The following is a 14,885-nucleotide window of genomic DNA, read 5'->3' on the forward strand; positions in this document are numbered from 1 at the left end:
TCGCGTTAAATAATATACTCCTCGTCGTCTAGTTAATTTTTCATCAAAAATATCTCTCGATAATGTAACAGAAAGAGGAAAGGAAAGTCGTAGGGAAGAGAGAAGGAAAAGGAATGTGCCGAGATTAGTAGAGGCACGTCATCCTTATTCTAGTAAGGATAGATGCGCGCGTAATAATAGTGGCGAATAATAGTGGCGAATAATAGTGGAGAGTAGTAGTAATACGAGCGAGTATTAGTAATATACCAAGAACGCGTAACAATTTTCGTCCCCTCGGGTCATGGACCTTTGCTATCCCATTCGATTCGTGTGTGTTTCCCGTTTCGTCTGCTAGTAGACGAAGAAGACGAGCCGAAAGCGACAACTCCTTCCGGGTTGCGTCTCCGAATTTATTCATAAATATTTGATTGCTTTTTATTTGCTTATTTTCCAATCGAAACTAATAAATAACCAAATGATCATCGAATTACCTTCGTATTCGTCGAGCTTCGTATTTCTACGAGGAATCTCGTTCTGGTGCCAACTTTGACTGCGAGGTCTGTCAATCTTCTGAGAAAAATGGGTGGATCGCCTTCCTCGTAACTCGGCTCGTCGACGCGCACATGAATTTTCTTAGTGGATCCCTTCTCAAAGGGTTGCCCGATTCTCGTCGCTACTAAAGCATATTGACCGGTGTCGTCCTTTTGCGATTGTTTCAACGTCAGTTGCACGACGTTTCCTCTCATTTGTAGCCGATACCGATTAGGTGGCATCGGTCGGTCGCCGCGTATGCTAAAATCCAACAAAATTCAGCGTGACGAGTAAGCAATAAAATACTAATTCTATCTAGTATCAAAACTTCCGCTCTCCTGCAAATGGATAAACAGTTTGGAAATGTTATGGTTCGATTCATTCACTCTGGCAATGATTCCAATTCGAAACCATATACCTTTCATTCGCGCGAAAGAAAGAGATCGATTAAAAATACTCACAGACTATATTTAAATTCGTCAATTACGTTCGAGAGGTATTTCTTATTCAGCTCACCTGACTAATGTTTAATATTATTTACGAAAAGTTCGATGCACTCTCGTGAGATGCAATTTGCTAACATACGGCCTTGACATTGATGAGTACGAATGAAAAATAAGAACGTTGACATTCCCGAAAGAATGATCCGCTTGATGCGTTACGCAGCTGTAATCCTTGAATCGTCCTATTATTGAAATCTTATAATTAGCGACTAGTCGAAGAAAAACGGTAAACAAAGCGTATCGGTATTTGATCGAAGCAAAGCGTGCCTTTGACACATTTCAAACGACGCCCCGGCCTCGAAGGCGGTCGTTATTTTAAGATTAACGTCTCGTCATCGAGCAGCTCCAAAGGGAAAACAAGATTGACAATCATTCGAAGAAAAACAAAACTGCGCCCACCGCTACGAGAATGATCTATCTATTGCGTGTATACATTCATAATTCTCTGTTTTACGTCAGTTCCGAACTATTGCAGCACATATTTTCATTCGAGGTATTTCTAGAACGCCAATGGATTTCGAATTGCTTCGATAAATTTTGGAATATCGAATGGCTCGATCCGATAGCGTAATTGAAAATAATGATTTTAGCAAAGCGATGCAAAAGTGTTGAATGTACGCGTGGTTCGATCTTTTTCTGTTGTTGCTCGCGTAAAAAGGTGACGAAAATAGGGCAGTAGAGCAATGCCAAGACGAAGTGCGTTGGACCATTTGTATGCTTGAAATATGTTAGCCTCGTGTACAGCATTACCAATTTTTATTTTAAAACTAATAGGAGGTTGCTCCGACGATTATCATTCTAAAGAAAAATGAATGATCCTTCGATAACCATCGTCCACGTAAGTACGAAAAAGAATCGCCTTGAAAATAATTCTCTAATCGGATGAGATTGCATCGATTGTACAATATCGATTGTACAATATCGATTGAAATGGTATGCACCCTCGAATAAATGTGTATCGATGGTAAGAAATATTTCATTAGTGCCTTTTGACATTTCGAGGAGAGCGTATTTATGCACTTGGCAAAACATAAATTCCGTCAGAAATGATTTTACCCGCGTGATCGTAGCTGCAACCCTTTTCGAGAGAGGTAATCGTGACATAATTCTATTAGTTATTATTTAGGCTAGTGTGATCGATTTGGTAGGAAATATTTGTGCAATCATCATACCGATATGCCGAGCCATTGGATGAAGATCCTCTGGCAGGTTTGCCATTACCATCGGCGCACTTACAACAATCGCTTCCCATTATCGAGTTTTTAACCGAAAGCGCACCAGATTCATCTGTCGAATCGAATACTTTCACTGATTAACGTGACGTTGTTATAAAGAGACATCGTTGTTTTCTATTCAAAAGCCAATTTCGATGATAGTCTGTAGAAAATGTAAGGGCATTGTTGGATATTTCGATCGATGCGACGACACTGTGCTCCGGGGGTATCATCGACATTTATAGAGATCTCAATAGCGATCTATGTTTCGGAAAAGTCGTAGATGCGGAGCAGGCGCGTTGCGATTTTGGTAAGTTTGTTGTGGTTCGGTAGAGAAAAGTTGGAAGCAAGATGAAAGATGTTGTTGACTCGACGCGAAACGTTCCCTTGAAAGACTGATAGCGAGTTGGCAGCCGCGCATAGTCATAGGTGGGATTTCTTCCCACCTCCGCGGACGGTTCGTTCTTCCGTTTTCGCTCTTAGATCGAAGCAGAGAGCGCCTCTTCCGTCCTTTCGCCAAAATCTTCAGCTCGGTCGAATTTAGCTTGTGCCAAGTCGAAAACGACATAACCACGGCAAGTCAGCCGGCGGTTACAGTTACAAAGGGAGAACTATAGACCGAAATAGATGGTCTTAATGAAAAAGAAAGTAGGAATAAATCGATGATGCTCGATGATACCTTCTGTCCCTCGATGAGATCATAATCGTATTCTAGAAATAGGCGAAAGGGAAATAAAACGTACGTTCCTTTCCCGCCGAGATCTACGACCCTGCCATTGGAACGCTCCCGCGAATATACTTATGAATATGTATACTACTATCTATATAATGCCGCTTCTAGGATAGGACGACGAATATAATTCCGTTATTCGCGAAAATTAATACACGCGACGGACGAAAATAAACCCGCGTTTGATCCTTGGCACGTTTCAAGGTTTTACGTTACAAATTAGGGCCAATAGTCCAGAATGAACGATAACGCGCGCGCAGAGTCTGCGCCAGGAATGTAATAATTGATTGACTTGTACACTTACAACTCCAGTTGCAAATCATCGCCGGTGTATTCCGTCGATTTGAGTTTCAATTCAACGACGATATCCTCGCCGGTGCGGCCTTGCACCGCCAGGATTCGGTCTTCCTCTTCCCATGCTATTTCAATTCGTGATATACCATCTAAATATAAAGAAGAAAATGGCAATTATTGAAAATATATAGTCGATTAGAGAGAATGGTCTCGGCTTTGCTTTGAAGAAATTCATTATTCGAGAACTACCTGATATTTTAAGACTCACGTGCTTCGCAAAATAGTCTACGTGTGGCAGTACCTACGTGCAAAACTCTGTAGCATAAATATAGATACGTAGAGAGAAAGCGCGATAAAGAGAAGAAAAGAGAGACGTTCTCCAAACTTTACGGTCGTATCTTCGAATTTTCATTGGAAATTTCATTCGATCGCGCGATTCCCTCTGGCGCGGAATTTTAGTCGCGAGCACCGACGACGGCACGCAAACCGATCGCGTAAATAAATAATAAGACAAAGATACGAATACGAAAAAGAAAAAAGAAAGGGAATTGAAGCGTGACATTTGGAGTTTTGCGCCGAGATTTGCATCGCATTCCGATCGCGCATCGCACGGGACGACTTTATCGAGAAGAAAGAAACGTCTTACCTGTTAGAGTCATTATTACGTTGAGCGTTAGGAGGACCGGCTCGTCCTCGCATTGACATCACTCGTTTATCGCGGAGGAACTAGCCGTCCTCGATGTCTCTCGGTCGAATGTAACCACCGGCGGCGCACCACCACCGCCACTAGCATCGGCAACACCAGGCCAACGACAACGGGAACGATTGACCCGAAACACGCAGCACACCCTACACGCCACGAAATTCAACGGCAGGAGGCCCTGCTCCGATCTAAAATCGTCTCGAGACAGTACTCTCAGCTTCGTCGTTTTAACGAAACGCGCACATGCGCCGTACGCGGAGCCCGCATTTCTCTGATGTAACTTGCCAGTGTTGGCGGCGCCGCGGTATTTCCTTCTTTCCTTAATCTCGACTACTCTTTAATAATAATTTTTACTCTTCAATAATAAAATTTTTCCTTTAATTTTACGTTCTACTCGTCTTATTAGCGATCCTTTTTATCGCTTTTTTTTTATCGCTTAATCTACTGCACGTTACTCCGATGACCCGAAATAATGACTATTTCCATCTCTCCGACTATTCCATACCTCTATTATTTGGTCTACCGACCGATCTTTAGGAAAAAGGAAGAGTTTTCGACGACCATTACTTGCCAATTGAATAGCAGGTATATTTTAGGCCCCAAATGTCCATAGCAATTTTAGAATATCCAGACGACAGAGTTGAAATTCGCTAAGACGAGTTACCAATGACCGGCCAGGAATATTTCTTGGGATGAAAAAATTGGTGCTGGTTATAAAGCATTGCGATCGTATAATATCTATGTACATGTTTATTTAAATGAAGGCATTAAGAATAAATAACGATGATCGCGTAGGTGTGTAGCATCGACAAAAGATAAACGTAATACTTTGTTTCATAAATTACATATAATTACTCCTATAATATAAGCTATATATATATACTTAGATATTTTTTCATTAAACATAGGTATGCAAGAAAAACGATATAATTCCGTGATAAAATAATCAGCATTCTCCTCCATCGAATCAAAATTCTTATACTAAAGCGAGCGACGCAAATAGGACCGATAAATAAAAAGATAAACGATGCGTAATTCGAAGGAGCTAGATTATTCTACGACTTCTCCGATACGTACAAAATACTCTTCTACGTGTTTCGTCCTACCGTCAAGCTATCCTATCTCTTTTTATTTAAGGATAATAGGATAAACAATCCTTCCCCGATGAATGATACAAAATTCACCAAATGATTCTATTAATGCGACATAGCGAAATAGTAATTGGTCAGTGCTTGCGTTTGGACGACCACCAACGTCCCGATATACGCTCGCGAATACCTTCTTGGATTCGTCTGTAAAGAAGAAGAGCGATAAAGGGTATCGCCATAGTCTCCTTCTTGAATAGATAAACGTAAATGGCAGCCATGAGAAGCGTCAAATCGGTTATGTAATTGACAGTCGATTTAACCGTATACCGAGCTTGAAGAGCAAGACGTTCGTCGTCCGCTCTGTTCGGAGGTTTGTTCGGAGCTCTGTATCTTTTGCTCCCCAATGCTCGTTGCAAACGTTCGATCTTAAGTTCGGCCGGGGTCGTTGTTCTCTGTCTGTCTCTCGAGTTCGATCTCGAGGAAGCTTTTGAATTTCGGGCGCTTCGATCTACGGATCTTTCTCTACCGAATGCACGTTCTTCCGAAGTTGTTCTAGACCCTGGCCAATCCTGGCCGTTCCTGTCTCGAGATGGAGCACGTACCCTGGTAGGTCTTTCGACGGAAACGTTCCTCGATCTGGAACTCGGTGATCTCGTGCGCGAAGATGCCCTGCTCTCTCTCGTTTCTTTCGGGGGCAGCTTGGGACGATCTCTGGCGGGGGTAGTACCGCGCGATCCAACGCTATTCTTTCTCGTCCGGTTTGTTTCGCCAACCGTTGCTTGCTCCGATTTCCTCCCAGATACTTTCTTCTTACCGGCTTCTTCGTCGTTAACCCTTCCGCCGCTTACGCTGTGACTAGATGAATGTTCTCGTACGATCTCGGTGTAATGACTAACGACTGCCATCCTGGCTTCGATGTCTGCTTCGTTCGTCTCCTCCTCGGGCGTTGCCGAACGCATTTTAGCTTGTATTCTACGATTCTTTGCCGCTTCTCCAGCCGATAAAACGCTATCGGTATCCGATTCCGACATAACACCTGGCTTCGTCGGATCGTAATATTCGCTCGTAGGCGAATTACCTTCGTTTCGATCGATTACCTCCTCCTGTCTCACGGGTGGGACTTTTCTTATCGGTTTCTCAGGCGGTATAGCTTTGCCAAACTCGTTTATTCGTATGGAAGCATCTTCCTTAGGTTTCTTGAGAATAGATTTTGGTTGAACGTTGCTAGCTGACATAGGTTGTGTTACCCAAATCGATGGTATCGTCGTATCGTCCGAAATCGAAGAGTTGTCGTATTCGGAAAAATGAGGTTTATCGAAACTATCGAAATGTGGTATTGGTCTACCTTTCGGATGGTACGTATCTTCCTCTTCCATAATTTGTCTCGCTAAAATTCTTTGCTTTAAGTTTTTCAGATCTTCGCTATCGGCACTGCTTATCTCTTCGGACGATTCTTCCGAAGTCTCGATACTTCCCTCCTCTTCGATCTGCTCCTCCGCTAGCTCCGTCTCTCTCTCTTCCTGCTCCCGTTTATCCGTTTCCTCTTGCTTTTCCGATACGATCTGTAATATATAAAAATATGTGCATAAATTGACCGCGTTACTCTTTACTACAAAAGGCTGTCGATATTTGCGTAGCCGGTCGAAAGACACACCTCTTGGAACGGAGAACTGGTCCTATTGGTGGAATCGACTCCCGAGTCGACACCCAAGCCCATTGATTTCTCTACCGAAGTTTCCTCGAGCAAAGGGACATTCGTCTCGTGCCATCTGCGCAGACGTTCGGCTCCCTCTTCGTCGCTGCTCCTCCTCCAAGTTCTCGAGGTTATGGTTTCTTCGTCGATTGGTAGATTAGGATCCGATCTAGCCTCGACGTCCGGTAAGAGCAACGGAGAAAGAAGCTTCATAGGTTTCAAAGCTGCCTCGACTTGACCTTCGCTTAATCTTCTCCGAGTTTTCTTAGCTTGCCAAGATGAGATCATGTGCTGCGTGGCGGTACCGGAATTCGACAACTTTCTCCGCAGAGGCGAACTTTTGCCGCTTCTCGTAGCTCCTCCCATTTCCAAATCCTGTTTCGCGATTGAAGCTAATTCCCCGGTTCTTCTCTCCAACGCTACTTTCCTCTTAGCGTTTTCCGACTCCTTCTCAGCCTCCATTGCTTTATAAAAACGTTCCATCGCACGTTCGTGTAACATTTCCGTAGAGCTGACTGCCTCGCGCAGAGTTTCTACCACTACGTGTTCTATACTGAATAATTCGGGAAGAGATAGAGACATTGGCGGCGGTATTAGATCTTCCTCGTCTTCGATTTCCTCCGTTCTGCCTTGCCCCGATCCTACGAGAAAACAAACCAAATCGAATTAGATCCTTTTGCAAATCTTACCATGTAACATTTACCTCTCATATTTAGTTCTTTCTTATCTTCCTTGGTTTCGCTTTCATCGTCCTTTGGATACAGCACCAACATGAATTCTGAGCTACCGTGCAATATGTCGTCGTTTTCTCTAGGCGATATTCCTAATTGCATCGCATCGAGCTCATCGGTTAGACCGTTCTGCTTCTTCAAAATTGAAACAGGTCGAACAAGTGGAAAAGACGATGCATTTGTTTCTTCTTCTACATTTTCTTTAGTCGAAGGTAAAAAAGGAGGAGACAAACTTCTTTCTCTGGACAATGAGAGAGAACGTCTGATCGAATCGCTCCTAGGTGGTGGCGATACCGTCACTATGGTGGTGACGAGTGTCGGTGACGTCGGTCTTTTCTTCGTTTCTACCCCAACAGCAGCAGAAGTTATCGGTGACGTTGGTCTCTTTCTAGTATCCGAGCTGTCCTAAATAATGAATAATACGATAATAATCGTACGCGATGAGAACAAATATTTATACATATATATATATATATATATATATTAGGGATAATTACAATCGCAACGATACCTGCACGTTTGCATCTTGTCGCATCGTATGATTCTCCGATCGATTTTCGTGTTTAGAAGAGGAATGATCTCTCGATCTAGCAGGTGGTACGGGTGGTTCGGTTCTTTCAACGTGAATCGTTGTGTCCGGACCAAACGTGACTCTACTGTCGGCTCTCGATGGTCTTTCCATCGACAATCTTTGCGCCGATGAAGATCGCCCACCAAAACGTCCTAGTCCATCTTCTTCTCTGGTTAGGCTTCTGCTCCTTGGGGCTGGCTCGACGAAACTAACCTCGCGTTTTTCCCCGCGCGACCGACTGATCTCTCTTTGACTTTGAGACTTTCCACTCAATTGCGACGACGTTGCCCTATTTCATAAAATCCCAAAGATAATCGATTGAACGAGTCGACTATTCTTTACTCTGTCCTTCCTACCCTTTATTTAAATCTGGAATGAAGATGATGTCACTTTCTTCGCTCGGTTCGCTCACTCCATACGGATTCTCAGCTTTTACTCGAAATCTGTATTCCGAGCCTTCGAGCAATTCGGTCAGCGTTGCTGTAGTTTGACGGCTCGTGGTTGCTTTCAACCACACTTCCCAACCGATCTAAGATCGTACAAGTATCATTATCGCATTATTGAAGAAAAATACAGAAGGGGAGAGAGATTTGCAACGCGTTTTCTTACTCTGTAATATTCGACGATGTAAGTACCGATCTTACAACCACCGTCGTCTTCCGGTTCTTTCCAAGATAAGGTGACGGATCTGCCCAAAGTCATGGTGACGTTTACCTTTCCAGGTGCAGCTGGACGATCTATAATAAAATGATATGATTAAATTAGACTTTGAAAAAAGTAAGTTTGTTCTTCTTGATACTTTCCTGTAACGGTAACGAGAAAAGAAGACGTATCTTCGCCAAGTTTGTTTGTAGCTTTAACGGTGTACTCTCCTCTGTCGAATCGCTTTGCATCCGGAATTTTTAAAACCGATTCTCCATCCATAGATTCAAACATATGTCTAGTGTCTTGAGAAAGAGGTTCTCCATCGTGAAACCAAGTAACGGTGGGTAATGGTCTTCCAGCCAAAGATACTTTCAATCTGATCGTTTCGTCCTGTTCGAAAAGAAGACCGTCCTCGTACTGTCGTGGTAGTCGTATCTTTGGATATGCTGAGAACGAAGAGCAATGCTATCAATCACGATGTATCTTACGTTTAACCGTAATGCATCGAACAACTCTGATACCTCACTAACCTTCGAGAATCAATCTGGCCTTGGTACTAACATGGCCAGCTCTATTCGTTGCGGTACATTTGATTTCACCCTCGTCATTAAGAGCTGTCTGATGAATAAGAAGAACACTTTTTCCATTTTCTGTCAAGATTCTCGTTCGTCTGCTGCTAAAAATTTCGAAGCCGTCCTTGAACCATGAAATCTTTGGTAAAGGGTTTCCCGCAAATTTCACGACGAATTCCGCCTGAAAATATTGTACTTTGCAGAGTTTTGTATGCTTACAAAGAAGATTACTTCGAACAAAGTACACCACCTGCTCGTTCTCCAAAGCAATCAAATCGTTGAGTTCGAGATCAAACTGTGGCGCGGATGAAGCCGATCGTTGCAACGTTACCGTCAACGGATCCGACAACTCGCTAGGAGCTGAGAGACCTACCGCATTCTGTGCCCTGACCCTGAACTGGTAACGCCATCCTGGCTCAAGACCACTCAATGTTAGTTCCGGAAAAGTGCAGAGGCCAGGTGTACTACGCACCCAATAAGCCGAACCCATTCGCCGATGTTCAACCAAATAACCCACGATGGCTGAACCACCGTTACTAGGCGATCGTTCCCAACGTATTCCTACCACATCCGGTTGCGTATCGTCCGTTCCTGGTATTAGAATTGGCTTGCCCGGAGGTGCTGGCAGTCCTGACAATAAATCGCGCGAGCGGGCGCGCGCTCTTCTGTATTTAATCATTTTCGACTGATCCAAAAGTCGATGAAAAAATAAGCTAATTAATGAATACAAATTTGTCATAGATTTTGACATAATCCTAAAGAAGAAAAGTAGGAAGCGTTTGGAGAAGAGAAGGAAGATGATCATCCACGCATGCCAGAACGATGCTTACGTGCGTGTCGCGTAGAATAGACGATCTCTACCACAGGTTTGCACGTGGCGTTCTTAAAATAAAACGTGAAACGTTTGGCAAGCCGAGGACCGCTAGACCACCGTCTTCACGGTGGGAAAGCTATGCGAGAGGCTAAACCGACATCGGATACCAACTCGACCCGTCTACGATTTTCTCCTACAACATACTTTTCATTATTTCGATACTAATCGAATGATTTTCTTTTCGCAATGATCTCATTTCGATCGTTTCCGTTTGTTCGTCGACTATGCCGAGTAAATGAATTCTTTAATTCCGTCTCTTGCCGAGAATAATCTAAATTGGCATTAAATCTTGGAATTTCTATTATGCTTGATAGATCTTTTAAAAGTGCGATTGCTCAATAATCGAATTAGAAATGATAGGTCAAGTCGAACTTATATTTTCGTACTCGCCCCATGTATCTTAGGCGGAAGGCTACCCATTGTTAAAATAAACATCCTCAAATCACGCTAGTTAATTTTAGATTTCCGAAAGATTTAATGATAAATAAATATACAATAGCTGATGGACTATTTAAACTGTTCGAGGGCGGTGAGAAATTCACTTGCACGTACATACAGAAATTGTGATGAGGAAACTTTATAAATCCCTTCTCTTTTTATCAGCAAATTTGAAAAGTTGATGAAGCGAACAATCGGTCGCAGAAATGTGGGTCTACCTGGTCCATCCCAGCGTGGTCTCTTGGACGAGCTGGCTAGAGAGATGCTCTTGGAATAGTGTCTCTTCGTAGTAGTGTTCCCCATGATCGTACTTCCTCTTCTTCCTCCGCGTCGAGCCTGGCTCGACGAGCGCGCTTTTCCTGGCCAGGGTTTCGAGCTTTTTACAGCGATATCGGTGTTAAAAGCTTCACGCTCGAAGATCACTAATGTTTCTGCCTCCACCGAACAGCGAAGGAAGAAAGAAAAGAGTGCGCCTACCGGAAGAAGATGACCAAAAAAATAACGAGTCCGTTCTGTCCTTCGATCTTAACCGAATCAAAGATAAAAAGAAAGAGAGAGGAGGGGGAGAGAGAGAGAGAGAGAGGGAAGCGGGAGAAAGAAAGAGAGATCGAAAATTGGCTCGATATAGCTTGAGGCTCGGTGCGGCACTGCCGGACCTCTTCGTAATCGACGACCGTGGCGACGCCAGACTCTTCGGACTTCTTTACGTCTATCTTTGTTCTGCTCTTACCCCTTCTTTTCCTCTACCTCTGTTTTCCCCTTTTATCCACTGTTATTTTTCTCTCCTCTTCTCTTTTTTGATTTTCCTTAAACCTAATCATATACAGGCTCTTGGTTTTTTATATGATTTCATTGATTATATATTTCCATCGTATATTTTTTATTCATTGTAATACATATTTTCCTTTAAAATCCATCCACATTATAAACATATATTTATTTAAATATAATATATAAAACGATAATATATCTGCAGGTATTATGTAAATATAATATACATGTATATATATGTATGTCCAACTACATGTATATGCATATAAAACGATAGACCTTTGTAACATAATTTTTTGTTCAAATAGCTTTATAAAAATACAATATCAATAACCGGTATTAGAGATTCCATTCAACAAGCGTGCAATGCTTTTGTTACTAAGATTCATTAGGAAGATTGGCACGATTTGCAGCATATTTTGTAACATTTTTCGTAGCTACTAATGAGCATAGGAACATTGTTATTTAAAAGTGCATATCCATATCAATTTCAATTCTGTACAGATATATAAATATTAAGAAAAACCCGAAATATTATACTTGCAAATCTTTGATAAATGCGAAAAAGTTGAACAAACTTATTCTCGTACAATTTGAGATTTAAGATACAAGAGCTAACAAACATTTCTTGTAATGTCCGGAACAATCACCCTGCAACAGTAATAAAAGTAACATTTATATCTCTATAGAATGCATCATATTGTAAAGAGAAATTAACAAAATTACTAACAGATATAAAATCCTCTAGCGATTCACCATACTCATTCTTAAATGCTTCTTTTATTTCTCTCATGTCAACTTCGCAACGCGTAACGACCAACCTGATTAGACGGCTATCATCCGTTCCCAATCCTTTCATGCTTTTGTATAATTGTTCGGCAAAGAAAGCAGCTCTGTTGTTCACGCATTTGACTATTTCGGAATTATACATAGATAGTCATTAAGTATATAAAAAATGAAAAGAACTAATATGAATGTATATACGTACCAATAGCAAGGAGACCTTTTTTAATGTCCCCTGAAAATTCATTTTCTATAGCAGTTTCTATGGTATGTCCAGTTATGCCTTCATATTCTCGGAAAATTTGTTTCAATTGAGGTACATTTCTCTGAACAAGGATCGCATTAAACATCGATTCGTCAGTTCCAAATCGTAGCTCGCCTATATGTAATAAAGACATGTCTTTTTAAATTGTTTCCAATAAGAAACAAATACGATGTTTCCTAGTCATCGATGTTGGCAAAAAGTCACATACCAGCTTGTAAGAGAACTTTGGCATCTTCTAAGGCACTAGCTGGATCTACGTCAAATGATTCATCTCTATTGGCACAACACAATGAAACCATTAGGCGTTTGAAATTCCCAGATGTATCCGATCTTAAATCATCCTCTAAACTTCTACCATACACTAAAAATACAGATACATTCAGAAAATACTCGAAGAATAAAATATGAACATTCGAAAATGATTATACGAATAACTTACTAGCTTCGTAAGCTTCCTTAATAATACGAATTTCGTGGTTTGACATTGTACATAATATTTCAATAAGTACGCATTCGTCCGTACCAATACCAGCCATGGCATTGTGTAGTTCTTTGGCATAGAACTGTGGTAGCGGCATCATCATAGCAAGAATTAGTTTTTCAAAATTCCCGGACAATTCGGATTTTAAATCCTTAATCATATCCTAAGAAATAAAATGCATTAAATTTTCATAGTCGATGCTTACGTTAAAGGTATTATGCTTACTTTTCCATAAAGGGTCTTAAATTGAGAAGCAATTTCTTGTCGCTGCAAATTACTCCGATTGGCAAGAACATTGATAATAGCTTTTTCATCTGTACCAAATCCTTTCATAGCTTTCCTTATAACTTCTGCATCGGCTCTGGCATCGAAGCCATTGTACGGTACCACTGTGGGTGACAACTGAAATAAAGCGATGCATATATGTAAGAATATCTTTTCACAAAGGAATTACTTGTTAATAGTTAAAACAAGAAAATGAAGGATAATTTAATTTATCAAAGATAATTTGATCTATACTGAACATCTCTCGCGCATATATATCTCACCTTATTCGCATTGCAGCTCTGGGGGGCTGGGGCACTGCGACCAGAAGCCGAAGGTAAATTAGCACCATAAGGAGAGTACAAATTTCTTAACCCTTGCCCCCCGAGATTGCTGCCACCAGGATATGGTGCTGAATTAGATGACAATGACATATTAGGGTTTGAAAAAGAAGACGAATTTCTATCTCCAAAGCGATGTGCATTTTGTTCTTGCGGAATATTAGGGTAAACAGAATTTTGTTCTTGCGGAATATTAGGATAAACAGATTGTTGTTGTTGCGGATAAAAAGAAGATTCTGGCATACAAGAAGATGGATATGAGGAAGGATAAGGCATCGATGGAGGAGGATATACATTTGATTGCGGTTGAGGAGGATACGGCATTTGTTGTGGAAATTGAGGAAGATTGGTAGCACTTGTGGGATGAGCCAAATTAGGATTTGGTTGCATTGGATAAGAAGCGTATGAAGAAGAATATGGTTGAGGCATGCCAAATGAAACTGGAGCGGCGTTTGAAAAGCCAGTGTTAGTGGTTTGCGAATATGGTGGAGCACCGGGGGCAGAAGGTGTACCAGGTGGAACCCCAAACGATGTTGGTGGTGGTCCACGTCCTGGAAACTGGATCACTGGTGGTCCCTTGGATAATGTTATAGATATAGATACAATGCGCTAACTACTAGATATTTTTGATCAAAAAGTCATGCAGAAAATCAATAATTATAAGAAATTCAATCAATAATTTAAGAGAAAAACTCTACTCTGTATAATTCTCTTAGGTTAGAATATTTTAGTTGATTTAAAATAAAAAATGATACAATGCGAAAGAATGAGAAAGTAATAAAAATCGATAAATAAATCTCACCTGATATCCGTAGCTCATTTTGTTTCTCCTGGCTTTGTTAGTTATCAGTAAATAATAATCCTGAGTAGGTTATCCAACTGAACAATCCTTTCTACTGGGGTCACTCTTTTCGAGGAAAACGTTGCAATGTTTGGTAACGCCCAACGATTAACTGTCACGTTCTTTGCAAAGATGTTATAAAACACTATCTAGTAAAACAAATTTGTTGAAAATATTTATACCATGCACTATTAATGACGTAATCACATTAAAAAGGTGCACTACGTTGCTTTTATCGAATTGCTTTGGCAGGTAAGAGTAGAAAATGATATGAAAAACCAATTCAACGGGAAGGAATTACCTCGAAATAATGATTAATCTTCCGCGTCAGAAGAAGGAAACTGTTAGGTGATGCGTCGGCCTCAACGTCAGAGCAATTCTCAGAACAAAATCTAGCAGTCTGTCTAGAGTGGGGGAAAAGGGAAATTGCTCGTTGTTGTGCAATGACTATTTCAAATACTCTACTAATTGTAAATAAACGTGCTTCAATATAAATGTTCGTTTTATTTCCTAGGGGGACCAGCGAACGATCGTATCGATCGTTGATACAACAAATGCATGCAGTGTAGTTAC

At 41.3% G+C, this 14,885-nt stretch overlaps 3 protein-coding genes across 6 annotated transcripts in view; all 3 read right to left on the bottom strand.

Annotated features, from left to right (window-relative positions):
• LOC106789849 overlaps window positions 1–4,131 on the bottom strand; it is a 37,523-nt gene extending 33,392 nt beyond the window's left edge. Inside the window, exons 1-3 of the mRNA XM_014754374.1 lie at window positions 3,898–4,131; window positions 3,262–3,400; window positions 471–771 (exon numbers count right to left, since the gene is read on the bottom strand). Coding sequence (XP_014609860.1) covers window positions 471–771; window positions 3,262–3,400; window positions 3,898–3,910 — 453 coding nt within the window. The 5' untranslated portion in view covers window positions 3,911–4,131. The remainder of the gene's footprint in view (window positions 1–470; window positions 772–3,261; window positions 3,401–3,897) is intronic.
• Window positions 4,132–4,713: 582 nt separating this feature from the next.
• On the bottom strand, window positions 4,714–11,355 carry LOC106790044. The gene is made up of 10 exons (XM_014754695.1): window positions 10,785–11,355; window positions 9,505–9,884; window positions 9,213–9,435; window positions 8,841–9,128; window positions 8,647–8,774; window positions 8,394–8,566; window positions 7,978–8,326; window positions 7,439–7,871; window positions 6,697–7,376; window positions 4,714–6,604 (listed from the first exon to the last, which is right to left on the bottom strand). Exons 1-10 carry the CDS (start codon window positions 10,867–10,869, stop codon window positions 5,180–5,182), a joined length of 4,164 nt encoding a protein of 1,387 aa, XP_014610181.1. The 5' UTR covers window positions 10,870–11,355; the 3' UTR covers window positions 4,714–5,179.
• A 72-nt stretch (window positions 11,356–11,427) lies between these two features.
• LOC106790088 (annexin B11-like) lies at window positions 11,428–14,713 on the bottom strand. 4 transcript variants are annotated; one of them, XM_014754791.1, is made up of 10 exons: window positions 14,614–14,705; window positions 14,274–14,461; window positions 13,984–14,047; window positions 13,415–13,542; window positions 13,092–13,268; window positions 12,825–13,029; window positions 12,594–12,746; window positions 12,326–12,499; window positions 12,068–12,249; window positions 11,428–11,988 (listed from the first exon to the last, which is right to left on the bottom strand). In XM_014754791.1, exons 2-10 carry the CDS (start codon window positions 14,289–14,291, stop codon window positions 11,938–11,940), a joined length of 1,152 nt encoding a protein of 383 aa, XP_014610277.1. In that variant the 5' UTR covers window positions 14,292–14,461; window positions 14,614–14,705; the 3' UTR covers window positions 11,428–11,937. The 4 variants fall into 4 exon arrangements, with proteins under 4 accessions (XP_014610277.1, XP_014610268.1, XP_014610259.1 ...); XM_014754782.1 differs by having other exon boundaries at window positions 13,966–14,047; XM_014754773.1 differs by having other exon boundaries at window positions 13,415–14,047; window positions 14,614–14,713.
• Between the last annotated feature and the right edge of the window lie 172 nt (window positions 14,714–14,885).

Source organism: Polistes canadensis, unplaced genomic scaffold (assembly GCF_001313835.1).
Source record: "Polistes canadensis isolate GaletaPanama2010 unplaced genomic scaffold, ASM131383v1 scaffold_7, whole genome shotgun sequence".
In the NCBI taxonomy this organism is placed as follows: Eukaryota; Metazoa; Arthropoda; class Insecta; order Hymenoptera; family Vespidae; genus Polistes; species Polistes canadensis.